The 19,317-nt window shown below is 40.4% G+C and overlaps 1 protein-coding gene across 9 annotated transcripts in view; it reads right to left on the bottom strand.

The window, feature by feature from the left end:
* Positions 1-19,317, bottom strand: part of GNG12 (G protein subunit gamma 12) — a 106,523-nt gene that overhangs the window by 12,813 nt on the left and 74,393 nt on the right. For 8 of the 9 annotated variants that reach the window (XM_033916390.1, XM_033916391.1, XM_033916386.1 and 5 more), the window contains one exon: positions 17,348-17,406. The exons of the other annotated variant lie outside the window; for it this stretch is intronic. Coding sequence is in view for 2 of the 8 variants with exons in the window: in XM_033916386.1 (XP_033772277.1) it covers positions 17,348-17,406 (59 nt within the window). In the remaining 6 variants the exon portion in view is untranslated. The remainder of the gene's footprint in view (positions 1-17,347; positions 17,407-19,317) is intronic. 9 annotated transcript variants of the gene reach the window in all.

Here is a 19,317-nt window from a genome sequence, read left to right as displayed (position 1 = left end):
GGACCGGCAGTTGAAGAACACTAGGCTAAGTTGTGCCCATTTCCACCCAATCTCTCCCCCAGACCCCCCCCTCGCCCCTATAATAGTACTAATTGTAACACCATTTTTTCCATTCATTTCTCATATTTTATACATTCCTGGATTTGTTCACCTGTGTATTGTTTTATGCTCTCTTTATTACAAAAAATTTTTAATAAATATTAAAAAAAAAAAGAAACAAATGTATTTCTTCCTGAACAGACAGCAGATGTAAATCAATCACTAAATTAAAAAAAAAAAAAGCATTCCCCATACCATTGTTGTCTCTCTCCCTCCATGCTGTGCCTTGCCTTCTGGCCTGCCCCCCGGTATTATCTTCGGGCCGGTCCACGGTGCGATCAATGTGGCGTCTTCGGGCCGGCTCCCTGAGTGCTGCAGTGCACAAAGCTGTGGGCAGCAGCTCCTTGCGTGCATCCTGTGCCTCATCTGGAAGCCTTCCCTCTGACGTTGCGATGTCAGAGAGAAGGCTTCCGGTTCAGGCGCAGGACGCGCGTAGGAGCTTTTCCCCACGGCTTTGTGCACTGCAGCACTCAGGGAGCCGGCCCGAAGACGCCACGTTGATCGCACTGTGGACCAGCAGCTAAAGAACACTGTCTTCTGCCCGATGGACGTGCTGGCCCTGTGGACTGGCAGAAAATTTCTGTGGACCAGCACCGGTCCACGGACCGGTGGTTGAAGAACACTGATCTAGCTGACAAATAAAAGTATCAAATAAAAGGTTTGTGTACTACATCCAAATTTTTTAGAAATTATATTGGAAGAGATCATCTCCCATTCCAGTAGTATCATTCAGTAACACTCCATCATAAAGTAAGATGCAAGTTTATGCATTACAAAAATAATTTCATTGTTTTATAAAATATACAAAATCTGTTTGGATTGTCTCTCTTAACACCCGATAATCTGGTTCTGTGTGGTTTACATCTAAGAGAGAACTAGCACAACACAAAAAAGTATTACAGCATATGGTTAATAATTCTCAGGCATCAGAATGTATTAAATATCTAGAGAATAAAAACGTTTCAACTTGTTTCTAAATTTCAAGTAATTTGTTTATAGTCTTAAGGAACTGGTAAAACATTCCAGATTTGAGGCACTTGATAGGACAGGGTCCGAGTGTGTTGCTTCTCTACTTTAACATGTTATATGGATGGAAATTGAAGGATACAACAAAAAATGTCCTCATATCTCATTCTATTTAGAATAGAAAATAAAGAAATCATATAATCCAGGGTCATACCATGAGGAACTCTAAAACTGAATGTGCAAAGTTTAAATAAAATTTGGGCCTGTACAGGCAACCAGTGCATAATTAAGAGCTAATAGCAAACAAACTGTCAGATATAATTGGGAAATGGATAGAGAATAAAAACAAAGAACGTTTTTTGCCTCTGCATTGCTCCATAGCGAGACTGCACCTTGAATACTGAATGCAGTTCTGGTTGCTTCATCTCAAAAAGATATAGTGGAATTAGAAGGATGACCAAAAGAATAAAAGGGATGGAACTCCTCTCATAAGGAAAGGCCACAGAGCTTAGGGCTCCTTAGCTAGAGGAAGACACAGATGAGGGGAGATATGATCGAGGTCTATAAAATCTTGAGTGGAATAGGTAAAGGTAAACTGATTGTTTACTCTTTCAAAAGACCAAAGACCAGGGACATTTCATAAAGTTATGCAGAAGAACATTTAAGACAGATAGGAGAAAATATTTTTTCATTCAACACATAGTTAAGCTCCGGAGAAAGCAGGAGAAAGCAGTAAAAGCATTTAATGTAGTTGGGTTTAAAAAGGTTTGGACTAATTCTGTGAGAAGGAAAGAGAGGCTCTTCGGTTCATCTAAGTCTGATCCACCATTATTGGGAGTATACAAGTTCCAATTCCTATACCTTTAAAAAGGAACTTGGCTACCAAGCTGTTTTCAGAGGTGGACCTCTTTTCACCCTTGATAGCAATGTATCCTATTGCCAAACGTTACAGGTTTACAAACACACACAGGGGATAATCATGTCTTTCTTGGTGTCCACTCAGTTAGTATGGTATTTACAGCTGGTTATTTGCAAAGTCATTTTCTTTCCAGCAAGTCTGCAATTAGATTTCAGGACATTTCTTCCGATCACATGGCAAATCAGTCAAATTTAAAACATAATTAACATACCTGAGCCTCACCCTATGAGTCTGACAAAAGAAGGAATGTAATGCCTTCTTAGAAGTTTCTTTATAGTGAATTACGAGAACTGATAGCAGCCAATCATGGAGCGGCATGGGACCAAGCAGGAAACACAAAGGTCATGCTCCTGCCTTATGTGCTGCTCTGCAGCGAGAAAGGTTGCTGTCCAGCAGGAGACCGCGCTGGACCACTGCCAGCACCAGACCTCCAGATGCACCTACGTGTAGAGCAGGAAAAATTAAAAAAAAAATTCTGAACCAAATTTTTTTCTTGGTTTTTCGTCTAAAAGTAGGTGCATCTTATGGTCAGGTGCTTCTTATAGACCAAAAAATATGGTAATTTAGCTAACATTCACCTCAACCAATAATATAATCCAGTCAATTAAAAGTAGTCATGCTAATCCACTTAGATATGTTGAAATAATAGCTAACAAAACAAAAACAGTAACATCCGTTTACTGGACTACCCTCGTACATTTGTGACCACTTTCCAAAAACTGGGCATCCATCATTAGGTATTACAGAATTAGCTAGGGATGCGGTGGGATCGAATCCCAATGCTACTCGTTGTGACCCTGGGCAAATCACTTAACCCTCCATTGCCCACCACCTTGAATGTATAACCAAAAAAGATGGTATACAAGTCCAATTCCCTTTGTTGCCAGAATATACAAACAACATAAAATGTTATTTATATGCTGCAATACACCATGAAGTTTGATGCGGTTAACTGGGTTAGACAGAGGATCATACATAAGAGGGGAAGGCACAACAAGTAACATAGGAGTGTAAATAACAAAGGATCATGGCAGGTCAGAGTCAAATACAATACAAGTGAGTCGATAAATGAAGAACTCAAAAAATAAACAGATTGGATCTTGGGACAAATAAAGATATGGTATGGGAGGAAACGGGTCGCCTTTCTTCATCTAGAATAAAATGAAGGTTGGAATAAAGTTTTTCTTAGCATCCATACCAGCCCAGCCCAGACTAAAAGGCAAATGAAGACAAAGAAAACCGTTCAATGTGATTCACTCTTAAAAGGGTTGTGCAGCCACATGTTGATCAATATCTCATTTATCCAGTCAATATTGGGGTAATTGAAATCAACCTACACACCTAATCAATATTCAGAGCTGCTCATATAATTCTCCTTGAAACTGAGGGCTCCTTTTATCAAGGTGTGCTATGGGTGTTAGCGCGGACATTTCATCACCCGCTAACCCCTGCGGCACACCAAAAAACTAATGTCTCGTCAATGAAGGCGTTAGCGACTAGCACTGCAGGCGGTTGAACGCGCGGTATTCTGCGCGTTAACCGCCTACTGCAGCTTGATAAAAGGAGCCATGAGGCTTTTTTTTTCCACTATACTGAATGTGAACAGCCCTATACAAATCAGGGACTGGCTCACATTCAGTCACTGGCATAAAAATAATCTTCACTATACAATTATGTCTTGCATACTCAATTGTCTTCACCTCATGCATATTTCAAAATCCCTCATAAATGCAATCCATTATAGTATTAGGGCCTCTTTCTGTATAAGATGCCGGTCTCAGTGGCCGCCTAAGAAGCAGCTGAGAATCGTGTAATGGCGTCCTAAACCCCTTTTCTCTAACTGGCGCCAAAATCGCCAGAAGGTATGCCCACTCCCTCCTGCCTAACACCGCCCAACACCCCATCACAATTGACAGGAAGGATTCCACTCCCTCCTGCTGCCAGCCCTCCCCCCTCCCAAAACCCCAACATCCCATCTCGGGCAAGTTTAAGCATCCCTAGGCGTCACCCTAGAGCCATGACGCTGCTTCACAAATGCCATTCTTTAAGCGGAAAACAGTCCACCATCATAACGCACATCAGCTCTACTAAATGTGATGACAAACCACACCACATGAAAACGTCACTGTGGCACGATGGCGTACAACTTTCTTCTCATACTGACAATGTCGCTGGATCAATCATAAAAATGCTCTCCACACTGCTGCCATGTTCAGACTCATGGGGGTTAAATTGTTCAACAAATGAATCCATTTTTGTTCATGCTGACACAACCAGCACCTGTTACCTAATGCCTAATATTTTGAATTGATTTAAGACCTTGACATGTTTTGAGTTGCACAGCTATCATTCTACGAGAGTTATGGATGACCAAAACTTCAAAATTGTTTTTGGATGATTATTGTGACCCAATGGAACATGATTCTTAACAGATGGTCATTGGATTTAATGCTATTGTCTGTAAAGCATTCACAGGGGAAGACTGAAGAGGAGTGGAGTCAGTGTGATCACCTATTATTTTTACAGAAGATGCATTCAGATTATGAGACTACAAAGCCATGGCATATAGGGAGATATACAAAGATGGATAGGCAAATGGCTGGAAAACAGGAAGCAGAGAGTGGGCATAAATGGGAAGTTCTCCGACTGGGAGAAAGTGACTAGTGGTGTACCCCAGGGCTCGGTACTTGGGCCGATCCTTTTTAATATTTATATCAATGACCTGGAAAACGGAACATCCAGTGAGATCATCAAGTTTGCAGACGACACAAAACTCTGCCGGGCAATCAGATCGCAGGAGGACAGTGAGGAACTCCAGAGCGATTTGTGTCGGTTAGAAAAATGGGCGGAGAAATGGCAGATGAAGTTCAACGTGGAGAAATGCAAGGTAATGCATTTAGGCAGTAAAAATAAGGAATACGAGTACAGAATGTCAGGTGCAACTCTGGGAAAAAGTGAACAAGAAAGGGATCTGGGTGTACTGATAGATAGGACCCTGAAGCCGTCGGCACAATGCGCGGCAGTGGCAAATAAGGCAAATAGAATGTTGGGCATGATAAAGAAAGGAATCTCGAGTAGATCGGAGAAAGTTATAATGCCGCTTTATAGGGCAATGGTCAGACCCCACTTGGAATACTGCGTCCAACATTGGTCTCCCTACTTAAAGAAGGATATAAAACTGCTGGAGAGGGTGCAGAGACGAGCAACTAAACTAGTGAAGGGTATGGAGAAACTGGAATATGAGGATCGACTTAAAACACTGGGATTGTTCTCCCTTGAGAAAAGGAGACTGCGTGGGGATATGATCGAGACCTTCAAAATACTGAAAGGAATCGACAAAATAGAGCAGAGAAGATTATTTACATTGTCCAATTTGACACGGACAAGAGGACATGAAATGAAGCTAAGGGGGGGCAAGTTCAGGACTAATATCAGGAAGTTCTGCTTCACACAGAGAGTGGTTGACATCTGGAATACTCTCCCAGGGGAGATTATTGCGGAATCGACAGTCCTAGGCTTCAAAAGCAAACTAGATGCATATCTCCTTGAGAGAGGCATATAAAGATATGGTTGGCTATAAAATAAGCCAGGTGTATACCTAGCAGGGCCTCCGCGTGTGCGGATCGCCGGACTTGATGGACCGAAGGTCTGATCCGGAGATGGCGCTTCTTATGTTCTTATGACTCCTCTGGAGGAGTTGAATGCTAAAGTGGATAAATTTTGTAAGGAATTCAAATCTGCTAAGATTACAAAATTCCATAGGGACGAGGGGGATTACAAGACTGGTTTTGTATATCCTTGGATGAAAAAAAGATCAGAAAGGGAGTGGTGAATGGAAGAGGAAAGAAATGCAACCAAGAGTGTGCAGGGACCCTTTAGAGGGAAATTGCAATTTATGCAGAAGAGGCTGGCAACCTCAGGGAAGACAACCAGAGGAGGAGGACAGCGACCAAACACTCAGTCTCAAATCCAGAATAGTCAGTGGTAAATTTATCAACACGTTTTATCTATTGGTGAATTGTCACTGCTGTCTTTTGTGCCCTCCCAGACACGTGATGCCTTCCAAGTTAGGGTGGATTTTGAATTTTTTTTTAGAAAATTACAATTAAAATTACATTTTATAGAACTATGGATAGATCTGTTGTTAAGCATCCTTCAATATGGACTCCAAGTTGGGTAATGAAGGATGTATGGATCTAAGGATGATAATGTTGAGGTCATGTCATGTGTTTTACAGTACAATCATGACACCAAGGGTTGTAAAAAGTACTACACGTCATTTGGATATGTTGAGAGTGAATGCTGGCTTTGATTTTGTGAACTTTGTTTATCCATACAAAAGAAATCGGAATCTAAGTAATCAATTATGTTGTTCAGAAGAGTGGCACAATAGGAGGGAGGTTGTGGGTGGTCATAAAAATGTGTGAAGTATTCCGTTTGTCATATGGAAAACTGCTTTTTTAATCAACATACTAACAGATGTTATAAATTGATATCTGTTATCACATGTTTGTCTCAGAATGTGATATATTTAATTATGTGCTCATGTGGATTGTGTTATATCAGTCAAACCTCCAGACTGTTGAAAAAGCTGATAGAACATCTTCACTGCATAAGGACTGGGAAGTTGGAGAAACCTTTAGTGATTCATTGTAAAGAACATTTCCATGATTTTTAAGTGCTACACTGTGTGGTTTTAGACCCAGTACAATTTATTAAGCATCAAGGTGACATTAGGTGTGGTTGTGGCAGCGTGAACAAAAATGAATTCATTTGTTAAACAGCTTAGCCCCCATGGGTTTCAACATGGCGGTGGAGTGGAGAGTGCTTTTATAATTGGTCTTGTGGCATTGCCAGTATGAGAAGTAAGTTGTACATCATTAAATCACAATGATGTTTTCACGTGACATGTCGTCATCACTTTTGGTCGAGCTGATATGCGTCATGACGGTAGGCTGTTTCCCGCTTTAAAGAATGGTGTTTGTGAAGCAGTAAAAGTTTATTATCGCTATGAGCCATAAAGGAGGAGGTTTTTTGGTTCCAATCTTCCCCTGAAGTAGCTATTTTTGCATCGCAAAACAGAACCTGTCAGGATGTTGACTACAGTATAACGTGTTTTGTGAAAAGAAAGTTGGAATGATCAAATGCATTTGGGAAGATTTTTTACATCTCATAAGGACACTGGTTGGCAGATTGGATCAGAGACATTTATTTGATAAAAAGGTCTGCTACTTCAATTGGATTTCTCAATCAGTTTAATCTATAGGGAAAACTTATTGTACTTATATAGCATCACATTAATAGTATAATGAATTGTACCTATGAGGAATTTAGAAATGTGCATGATGTGAAGATGAATGAGTTTGCAAGACACAATTGTATAGTAGAGGTTTTTTATGTCAGTGACGGAATGTGAGCTAGTCCCTGATTTGAATAGGGCTGTTCTTGAAACTGAAGCTTTTTTCTCCACTATAGTGAATGTGAAGTATGTAAGCAGCTCTGTATTGTTGGATATTGATTAGGTGTGTAGGTTGACATATATTCCTTATCTCTGTAAACATTTCTTTGGATGTGTTGTGGGACGGTAGTACAGCTCTACCTGTATATTCCTTCCCTTCACACATAGAATTTTTATCCATAAGGATTCCATACTGCTAACTATGAAATGTAGAATATTTATTTTTGTTTGATTCAATTCCCTCTTTAACATAAAGTGTAATCCCTCTTTCAATTTATCTATTCTACATTGCAATATAATTTGTACCCTAGTAACAGTGTCCCACTAATTGTCCTCCTTCCACAAGGTCTCTGAGCAGCCTATTATATCTACTGTACCTCTTCATTTACAGCTATATATTCTAACTCTCCCATCTTATTTTTTTGGCTTTTAGCATTTGCATAGACACGTTAAATTGTGACTTTGTCATCTTCCTAAGTAGCCTCCGGACATTTGCCTTAACAGGACTCTTCCTTCGAGTCATCACATGCCTTTTGTTAAGGAAAAACAAGCATAAATAACTTTATCAGTCAAGAAGGTGTGATATCCATTGTTGTCCAATAATTATAAGCTTCTTTCATGTTATTAAACACAAGTATAAAGGCTAAATTGTTCAATCCTTGCAAACCAAGTGTATGGAAAAGCATGTGCTGCAGAATGCCTTTGGAAATGGATTTGCGTTGCATAAAGAATGGTTTGCAAATCATTTTCTGTCTAAATTCTGAACACAACTAACCAATCTTACAGAACCATTTGATTTGTTAAGGTAATGTACTAATCTAACTACACAAACTCAAAATGAAGTTCAATATTTACAATCCTAGCAATACAATTTGAAATTTACATCCCACATCTTACCCAGAGATGAGATAAAGGAAAAACACAGATATAATAAAACTAACAAAATAAGTAAAACATACATCTATGTGCAATGCCAGCAGTGCTGTTACATCATAAATAAAAGCAAAATTCTAATTCACTTAAGAAAATAGTGAACCTTAAATTTCATAACATAGAGATTGGTTTCAAATGTAATTAACATTTGATATATCTTATTAGAATCTAAAGGTAGAAAATGAAAGGAGATAGCAGGCAGTCCCCTAGTTACAGACACCCGACTTAAGTACGACATGTACTTAAGAACACGGCCTCATTTGATTTCACTGAGCATAGACTCCTACACTTCTCTTGCAGCACATTTAGGAATGATGCTGGGCTACATTAAGAACAGTGTGTGGTTGTGCATACTAGTGCTTCCCGATTCATGGTTCGAATCGGTACACCGATTCGAATCAGGTGAATCGATTTAAATCGGTTTGTTTTGGTAAAAAAAACGGACTCACCGATTCAGCCCCGATTCAAGTTAATTTTTTTTTCACCCCCGGCCTCGTTCCCATCTAATGTAACTTCCGGTTTTTAGGGTTAGGGGGATGGTGCCTCAGGGTGCCTGGCGCAGGGGGGAGGCCACGGCGTGAGGTGTTGGGCATCCCTCCTGCCATTTTTGGGGGTTCAGAGGGAGGGAGGGACGGTGGCTCGGGGGGAATGGTGCGGGTGGGGGGGCTTTTTTTTTTTTTTAAATTGGACAGATTGTGCGTGTGTAACACACATGCACAACATCTGTGCTATTAAAAAAAAAGAAGCCCTAACAGCAGGGACAGGAGGCTGTTTCCCCCGTCACTGCTGTTAGGGCTCTGCGCATATGTCAATTACTCACTGAGTGATTGATCGGTCACTTTTGCGTGTAAATCATTTGTACACAAACTTGATAGCGCATTGTTTGCTGCTGGAGAATCGGCCAACAGTGATCCAGTCAGTATCTTTAATGCATTTAGCCCTTGGTGTCTTCCCTTCCTCATCTCAAAAACCCCTCTTCAGAGTGAGAGACCCCACATGATTGTGTGGCCAATCCCCTGTTCCTATGGGAGCCGACATTGCCATTTGCCCAGCCCCCTCCGCTTTCTCCAAAACCCTTTCCCCATATTCCAGCAGGAGTATGGAAATTTCTTCTCTTAGGAACTGTATTGAGAAATGGCAGTGCTTCTTCTTATAGCCATCTTAAGTCTCCACCCCCTTGTTGTTAACAAATAACTTTCATATAACTCAGAAATGTCAAACAATGACAAGTCTCTGAAACATAACAATAGTCAGGTGAGAAGGAGATGTAGTTAACTGCTAAGGGATTTAGCACAAAGGCTCTACCCAGATTTTTCTATGCCTGCTCTACCACCGCCCCCCCCCCCCCTTTACTTGTTCCAATTTGAAGCCACTTATCTGGCCTCAGTATTCAAAATTCTGTTCTTCCCACCATAGCTGCACATTTCCAGAGAAAATATTTATTCACACAACATGTAATTAAACTCTGGAATTCATTGCCGGAGAATGTGGTGAAATCAGTTAGCTTAGCAGGGTTTAAAAAAAGGCTTGGATAATTTCCTAAAAGAGCAGTCCATAGGCCATTAATGCAGTATACATCATGCTTATAAGCATTCTAGAAATTCACATCCCTCAAGACCTTTTTCCCAGTAGTCTTCTTTAGTTATCTAGAAAATAATGAGTATGCCTGAAAGTTGTGATGACATTGGACAAGGCAAAGTAAAAAAAGAAAAAGAAGAAGAGTAAAGTAAATTACCCTTCATCACTTTAAAAGGATGGCCAGATACCACCGACTCATGTTTTGAGTCCTACCAACTTGATGAATTACATACAGACTTAAAAAGAAATGTTTTGTGCTAGTCTAGTAAGATCTTCCGTCCTATTGTTGTTTTTGTGTCCAGCCATCTGATTGCAGATCATCCTCTTCACCTAGTTCCTTTGATCTCCCCAAACATGATGTCCTTCTTCCAGTGAGCTCTTTCTTCTGCCAATGTGACCAAAATAAGACAGTCATAACTTCATCATTTGGGCTTCGAGTGACAGGCAGCTTGATTTCTTCCAGAATTGATTTTTTAGTTCTTCTGGCAGTCTATAGCAAGCATAAAATCCTTCTCCAGTACCAAAGTTCAAATGAGTCAATCTTCTGTCTTATTTCCATAGTGTCCAGCTTTCGCATCTGTAATTGACCATTGAGAAAATGAGTGCATGGACAGGTCTGATCTTCGTTTGGAGTATTATTTCCTTGCCTTTGAATACTTTGTTGAGAGCCTTCATTGAAGAGCGACCAAGTGCTATTCTGAAGAGTATTTCTTCCCTGCTAGTTGCTTTTTGTTTATGAAAGAGCCCAGGATATATGGTTTTAAATTCATTCAAGAAGACGACTACCCCCTTCCCAGGCACCTCAATTTCAGAGGCAACCATTCTCTATTAGAAGGCAACCACTCCCATTAGAAGGCAACATCAATCCGGATGTTGTTGTTTTCAATGCACTAGATGTAATGTACTTCACAAAAATAGAAAGATGACACAATCTTTCAAATATTTTTGAAAAAGTTCAAGTCATTCTTCTACACTGTCTCATGGTTAACAATCCAATCACACATCGTGCAAGGAATGATATAACCAAAGGCATTAACTTGCTCAAGTAAAGCCTGCCAAGGTATTTCCTGTCAAATTATGGCCCATCAGGCATCCTTACACCCAGCAGGATCATTATTAACAGGAAACACTTTTCATAAAAGATCATCAATTATACAGAAAGGAATGTGCATGCATTTAATGCTGCCAATCTGTTCTCTCATTTTCTTTAATATGTTTTACTCTATTTAAACAGTAGAACTCTAGTATCTTTTATTACCGGAAGCATACTTAGATGCCTTTTCCTACTTAAACAAAACTTTCATGTGTTTTTAATATAGATAAACAAGGAACCACAAAGAACATTCCTGCTGCCTCTATTATAACCTGTGCCAAAAAAACCGTATAAGGTTGTGGTAAAGATTAACATTTATTTTTATTCTGCCTTCAACAAGGGAGAAAAAATATTAATGTACACCAATCATAAAGCAAAACATAGCAACAGCAAATATATAAAACAATAATGAAACAGACAAGAAATAAAAACACCAAGCACTTCTGCATGGCAATTACAAAAATATCATTCTTTCTCTCAGTGCACTATAACAGCCACACTCTTGACATATTTTAAAACTGATAGTCTGTAGATGCTCCATATACTGACTTGAATAAAGATCTTTCAATTGCTATTTAGACAAAGCAGTTGTTAACCTGAGCTCTAATGGCTAGAGGTAGCTGGCTCTACTCTTTGACATGTAATTGGTAATTTAAGTGTACAAGAGATCCTTAACCTAGCACAAAGGATTTTCAGTGAATATAATCCAATGAGAACTGTACCATCATATGCCCTTACCTGTTTTAGTATGTGGGTAGTATGCAGCTTATTGAAATACCCATTTTTAACAACAGTGCTACCTCCAAACCACAAGGCTGACATTGACATGCTAATAGTTTAGTGAACAATAAAATCTGTCTTCAATTGAAATGAAATCCCTCAATATCTAAACCAAGGCATAGAGAGACACGTACAACTCTAACAATCTTATTGAGCAGACTAGATGGTCTTTATCTGTTGCCATTTACTATGTATCGAAAAGTAAGCTTACATTATGTAATGTCTGTTGCATCTGCCAAACACAGCAAGCAGTATGTGCCATCCACTGTCAGCAAGTATACTGAAAATAGCAACTGTACATCCATCCACCACACAGACTAGAGGCAATGGGAAGGAGCCATGCATGCGAAACACCCAGAGCTGACAAATGAGATTGGTAAAACAGCCTTTCTACTAGTCTTCTATAAAACCATGATGTTGTCTTGATATGTCTATGTTATATGTGATATTCGGAGGGAAACAAGATTCTGTGTATGTCATATGGAAACCGCATAGTTGTATGTGGTATATAAATTTTTTAATAAATCAATAAAATAGTTGTATTTCTATGGTATTTAAGCTTTGAATATATGACACAGCAATGATATCATTTATTGGAACTTATCTTCCTCTTATTTTTCCTGGCTGCTGCTTTTGTGATGAATTGGACTCTTGTCCTCAGATGCTCATATCGCACTAAATTGGCTGACTGATTAGGTGCCACCAACATTTGTCATTTTCCCTATTCCAGACTAACATAGCCATCTCTTTGGATGTCTCATTTTGTCAGAGAATATAGCATAATTGCGTTCCACACAGAACAGCGACTACCTTTCAGAATGTGGGCCTGTAAATATGGATCAAACCTATATATTTTTTAATACTCCTGTGTGAGCACACACACAAACTCTCAACATATACTGAAAATCTTGTTGTGGAATGGTCACTAAAATAAAGAAGCTGTAAGACACACATACATTACACAATGATCTCATAAGCCTTCTTCCCTTCAGAAAGCAGGCTAAGAATAGCAGTCTTAGAATAATGTGCAATTAATTTACTAGTATACTAATTTTGTTACTGGATAGCATCTAATTTGTAAAGAGAAGGGGAAAAAATCTTAGCCTTCCCATATTAAGTAATGGTACATGTCATCCAGTGTCAGGTTACACAGCATGATGTGATCATCTGACAATTACTCATAGCTTTAATCACTGGAGCTTATGAAAGCCATTACCCAGAAAAGAAATATTATTCTCCTCAGTTATCAGGAGAGATGGGAATTGTCCTACTCCCCCGACTACAAATCTGGACAGATTTATCTACATAAGGAAAAATAGTCTCTTATCTGACAAATGTAGGTTGAGTCCTTCTACCAGCAGGTGGAGCTAGAGGATAAAAGTCAAGCTCTGTTATATACATGTATAGATAGGACTGCCTTTGCTTCAGCCAGCCAGTATTTCATTAACAAAGCAAGACAAAAAAAACAACAACAACAACCCCCCCCCCCCCACTGAGAAACACTTCTCCCTCCACACAAACTCCAGAATGTGAAGGCAAAGAATATCTAAACAGAGAAATAGACCAGGGTGGGAAGACTGGCCTCATCAGTTGCTATTAATGAAAAGAAAATTATCAGATAAGAGAATTTTTCTTTCCATTGTATCTAGCACAGGGGTGGGCAACTTCGGTTCTCGAGGGCCGGAATCCAGTCAGGTTTTCAGGATTTCCCCAATGAATATGTATGAGATCTATTTGCATGCACTGCTTTCAATGCATATTCATTGGGGAAATCCTGAAAACCCGACTGGATTCCGGCCCTCGAGGACTGGAGTTGCCCATCCCTGCACTAGAGCGATGACTTTCTGTATTGCTGGTGTTAAAATGTGAAATGCTCTGGTGGGCCAATTGGAACCATGTGTAAACCTGTTTAAGTTTCAGAAACAGTTACTGCATTTATTTGATTTATTAGTCAGCATTTGAAGAATAGAATCTGCTTAACCAAGTTTGCTATTGTAATCTTGTGATTTATTAGATGACATTTGAAGAGAAGAAATTGCTTAATTATGTAGAGTTTATGGCATGGTTTGTTTTTATCTTATGTATGTTAATTATGTAAACAGTTTAGTATTTTTGTAAACGGTATTAAAAAAAAAGTTTTAAATAAATAAATGTCTGCCCATGTGGCATGCACCCAGAGGGACACAGGCAGGATCCTGCCCGAGAGGACATAAGCAGAAGAAATGGCCTCTTTAAGCCAATACACAACAGATGCCTTAGAAGCTGAAGCATTGTTACTTAGACCTGAAAAAAGCACCAACATATGACCAGACTGGCAAAACTCACTGGTGACTTCCAGATAGTGGCATACAACCAGAGTCTGAAGGGACAAAAGTCCTTGCCATATTCCTCTTGACCGAAAGGCTGGGAGGAACAGCAATTGGTTCAGATGGAAAGCAGAAATGACCTTAGGAAGGAAGGACGGAACCATTCTGATGGATATGTCTGTCTCTGTAAAACAAGAGTTTGGGGAAGAGTGTGGCACAGTGGTTAAAGCTACAGCCTCAGCACCCTGAGGTTGTGGGTTCAAACCCACGCTGCTCCTTGTGATCCTGGGCAAGTCACTTAATCCACCCATTGCCCCAGGTACATTATAGATTGAGCCCACCAGGACAGACTGGGAAAAATGCATGAGTACCTGAATAAATTCATCTAAACCGTTATGAGCTCCCCTGGGAGAACGGTATATAAAACCGACAGAATAAATCAAAGAAAGGGATCTCTGCAAAAGAGTGCCTGCAACTCCAAAATCCTCCTAGCCTAGGAAATGGCAACCAAGAAGACCACCTTTGGCATGAAGTTCTTGATAGCAATCTGAAAAGGCTCAAAGAGAATCTATAGGAAAGAGACTTGGGAGTTCTGATCAACAAGTCAATGAAGCCATCTGCACAATGTGCTGCAGCGGCAAAAAGCAAACAGAATGCTAGGAATGATAAAGAAGGGTATCACGAACAGATCGGAGAAGGTTATCATGCCGCTGTACCAGGCCATGGTGTGCCCTCATCTGGAGTACTGCGTCCAGCACTGGTCGCCGTACATGAAGAAGGACAAGGTACTACTCAAAAGGGTCCAGGGGCTGGAGGAGTTGCCATATAGTGAGAGATTGGAGAAACTGGGCCTCTTCTCCCTTGAAAAGAGGAGACTGAGAGGAGACATGATCGAAACATTCAAAATACTGAAGGGAATAGACTTGGTAGATAAAGACAGACTGTTCACACTCTCCAAGGTAGGGAGAACGAGAGGGCACTCTAAAGCTGAAAGGGGATAGATTCCGTACAAACGTAAGGAAGTTCTTCTTCACCCAGAGAGTGGTGGAGAGTTGGAACACTCTTCTGGAATCTGTTGTAGGGGAAAACACCCTCCAGGGTTTCAAGATTAAGCTGGACAAGTTCCTGCTAAACTGGGACGTACGCAGGTGAGGCTGGTCTTTGACCTGGGAGCCACCACGTGAGCGGACTGCTGGGCAGGATGGACCACTGGTCTGACCCAGCAGCGGCAATTCTTATGTTCTCAAACCACAAAGATTCTTCACACACGAGAATAAGCCAAGGATGTAGAGTGCTTCCTAGCTTGGAGCAAGATGGTGATAACTTCATCTAAATAATCTTTTCTTCTCAGTTTTGACTGTTTAAGAGCCAGGCTGTAAGACCAAAGAGGGGCAAGATTGTCCACAAGAACAGGACCCTGAACCAGCAAATTGGGCACCAGAGACAGAAGGGCCAATCCACCAAGAAGTGATCTAGGTCTGCATAACCATGATCTCCAGGGCCAGTCCTGCACCATGTGAATTACCTTTCCCTGAAGCAGCTGAATACAATGAAAAACCCTGCTAATCACTGGCCAGGGCTATAACATGTAGAGAAGGTCCTCACCAAGCCAGGACTGGAGGAGGGTGTCCAGGCTATCCAACCCAAACTCCTTTCTTCTGTTGAAGAACAGAGGAACCTTTGCACTGCAGCTGGACACCATGAGATCCAGAACAGGAATGCCATATTCCTGCTCAATCAAGGTGAATACCTCCCCAGACAGCTCCCAGTCCCCCCAATTCCAGGAAGATCCTGCTCAGAAAATCTACCTGGATATTCAGTGCTCCCACAACATGGGAAGCTGAAAGGAAGGGAACATTTTACTCTATCCACCATGTCAACAAGTGGACTTCCAAGGTTAGTAACATGCTCTAAGTGCCCCCCATGATGGTTGATGTATGCCACTGCTATTACACTATCCGAAAATATTCAATAGAATGCCCCCGCTAAAAGGGCTGAAAGGCAATGTGGGCACAGCACGCAGCCCTGAGTTCCAAGCAATGGATAGGCCAACTGGACTCAATTCTGGACCAAAGGCCCTGAGCACTGTGATGGAGAAACTGGGCTCCCTAACTGGACAAGCCTGCACGTGTCATTGCCACCAACCAAGACAATGCAGCTGAAGGTATCCCTTCGCACAGACTGGGTGTCTGCAGACACAAATTAATGCTAGTTCACGATTGAGACCACCAGAGAAGACAGCCTTAGTCTTGAGACACTGGGGACCAACAAGCCAGAAGCATCTGCTTAAGAGGGCACATGTGAACCATCACCAAGGATACCACCTCCAGAATGGCCGCTATGGAGCCCAGGATCCACACGTAATCCCAAACTCTCAAGCGTCAGGAGCTGCAATGCCTGATGAATCTGAGACTGGAGCTTCTCCTTCCTGGGAACTGGGAGAAATAAGAAGCATATGCTTAACAGGAAAAGGGGGCAGCATCATTAACACATAGCTACAGATTAGGAGTACCCTCTTCTGCTTCAGACTCCAGCTCCAGAATCAGAAGTCATACAAAGAAAAACTAAAAACAAAACAAAATCCTCGAAGGTGAGGGTAAGGCAGCAATGCATATAAACATTTAAAAGGTTTTACAGACAGGCAATAATTGTGATCAAAAGATATCTACTCTACAAGATCTCTTTTTTATTTAACCATATTTTGAATAAAATGAGAAAAATTAAGCTTTCTGTGCTGACTTCAAGTATCCAATGACTGAATTATCTAACCTTTGCTGCCACCTGCTGGTAATACTATAGTCTGTGAAGATAATTTTTTATTCCAAAGTTGAGTGCAACGGTTTTAGCTTCTTTTTGAATTCTTGCTATTTAGTGAATAAAGTACTGAATGAAATGCATGCTTAGTAAAAGGAGCCCCAAGTGCCCCTTTTACGAAGCCTTGGTAGCAATGCTGTTGCAGTAAACGCAACAAAGTCCATAGCAATTGAATGGGCTTTGGTGCATTTACCTCAGCAGCATCGTTACTGCGACTTTACAAAAGGTACAAGTACTGAGATATTCCAAAGATTGAAATGGAAACAATAATTCTGTGTCTTAAATAACTAAGGTACATGGCCAAACATTTTCCAAGTATTATTGCTTCTTTAATTATCATGCCATTTTAAAAATGAATGTATAAGAGAAGATGGGATGGGGATGATCGAGAAGCAGCTTACCTATATAAAAATAGTCCTTCTGCTTATCCAAATTCACCCGTTTAATCTGTACAGTCAACCTAAAAGAAACAAACAAATGCTATAAATATATCCAAAAAGAAGTGTTTGAACCCTTAGTCTACAATACAGGGTGTGCTCAATCCCTCCAACATACTTCTATTTACATTTAATATGTCTATTGTTTAAAAAAAAAAAACCCACAAAACTTAAAAGCTACAAAATGTAATTAAAAAAAAAATGTATTAAGGGAAAGAACATAAGAATTGACATACTGGGACATCAAGTCCAGTATCCTGTTTCCAACAGTGGCCAACCCAGGTCCAAAGTACTTAGCTAGATCCTAACTAGTAAAGCAGATTTCATGTTGCTTATCCTAGGAATAAGCAATGGATTTCCCCAAGCCATCTCAATAATGGCCTATGGACATCTTTTAGGAAATAATGAAAATCTTTTTTAAACACCACTAAGCTGTACAGAGCCATGGTAAGGCCTCATTTGGAGTACTGTGTTCAGTTTTGGAGACCACACTACCGAAAGGATGTGCTGAGGATCGAGTCGGTTCAGCGAACGGACACCAGGATGGTCTTGGGGCTCAAGGATCTCACGTATGAAGAAAGATTTAAAAAATTGCGGCTGTACTCACTTGAGGAAAGAAGAGAACGGGGAGATATGATTGAAACATATAAGTATATCACGGGACGCATCGAGTCAGAAGATGATATCTTCTGGCTCATGGGACCCTCGACCACCAGAGGGCATCCGCTGAAGATCAGGGGAGGGAAGTTTCATGGCGGCTCCAGGAAGTACTTCTTCACCAAAAGAGTGGTGGATCATTGGAACAGACTCCCACTCCAGGTGATAACGGCCATCAGCGTGATGGATTTTAAGAGAAAATGGGATACTCACGTGGGATCTTTAAGGGAGTAAATTCAGGGGAGGGGATACTTGGAATGGGCAGACTTGGTGGGCTATAGCCCTTTTCTGCTGCTTTTTCTATGTTTCTAAGCTAACTGATTTTACCACATTCTCTTGCAACGAATTCCAGTGTTTAATTACATGTTGTGTGAAGAAATATGTTCTCCAGTTTGTTTTAAAATCTACTACTTAGTAGCTTCATTGTACGTCCTGATATTTTTGGAAGAGTGAACAAGCGATTCACATCTACCCTTTCCATGCCACACATTATTTTATAGACGCCGTCTCTTCTCCAAGCTGAAGAGCCCTAGCCGCTTTAGCCTCTCCTCACAGGGAAGTTATTCCATCCTTTGTTGCCCTTCTCTGTACCTTTTCTTATTCCACTATATCTTTTTTGAGATAAAGCGACTAGAATTGCACACAGTACTCGAGGTGCAGCCATACCATAGACTGCGATACAAGGGCATTATAACATTTTTATCTTTGTTTTCCACTCCTTTCCTATTAGAATGTTAGGAATTCTTTGCTTTCTTAGCAACCGCCGCACATTGAGCTGAGGGTTTCAATGCATCCTTAACAATGACACCTAGATCCTTTTCCTGAGCAGCGACTCTCAACACAGAATCCAGCATCACATAGCTATAGTTCGGGTTCCTCTTTCCCACATGCATCACTTTGCACTTGCTCACATTAAATGCCATTTGCCAGTCTCACAAGGTCCTCTTGCAATTTTTCACAATCCTCTTGCGATTTAACAACTTTGAACAAATTTAAGATAAGCTCATGATCAAGAAAGCACTTTTTAGTTTCTATTTCCTAAATTTCCTTTCAATTGAAGTAATAATCCCCTACATGAAAGTATTTTTCTTGGTCTTAAGTATAGAATTCATTGTACTATACTCTCCTTTCTATCCTCAGAAAATGCAATGCAATCAATTGTTATTCATGCCCTAAAGACTCAAGGTCACAAATTTATTTGGCTCAGTTAAAAAAACGATGCATGTTAGAATATGCTTTTATTATTATTTTGAGATTTTGGTTTTGATTTTAGAAGG

The sequence above is a fragment of the Geotrypetes seraphini genome, chromosome 12, assembly GCF_902459505.1.
Source record: "Geotrypetes seraphini chromosome 12, aGeoSer1.1, whole genome shotgun sequence".
Lineage (NCBI taxonomy): Eukaryota > Metazoa > Chordata > Amphibia > Gymnophiona > Dermophiidae > Geotrypetes > Geotrypetes seraphini.
The sequence above is the reverse complement of the archived record's forward strand: the minus strand, read 5'-3'. Positions and strand labels throughout refer to the sequence as shown.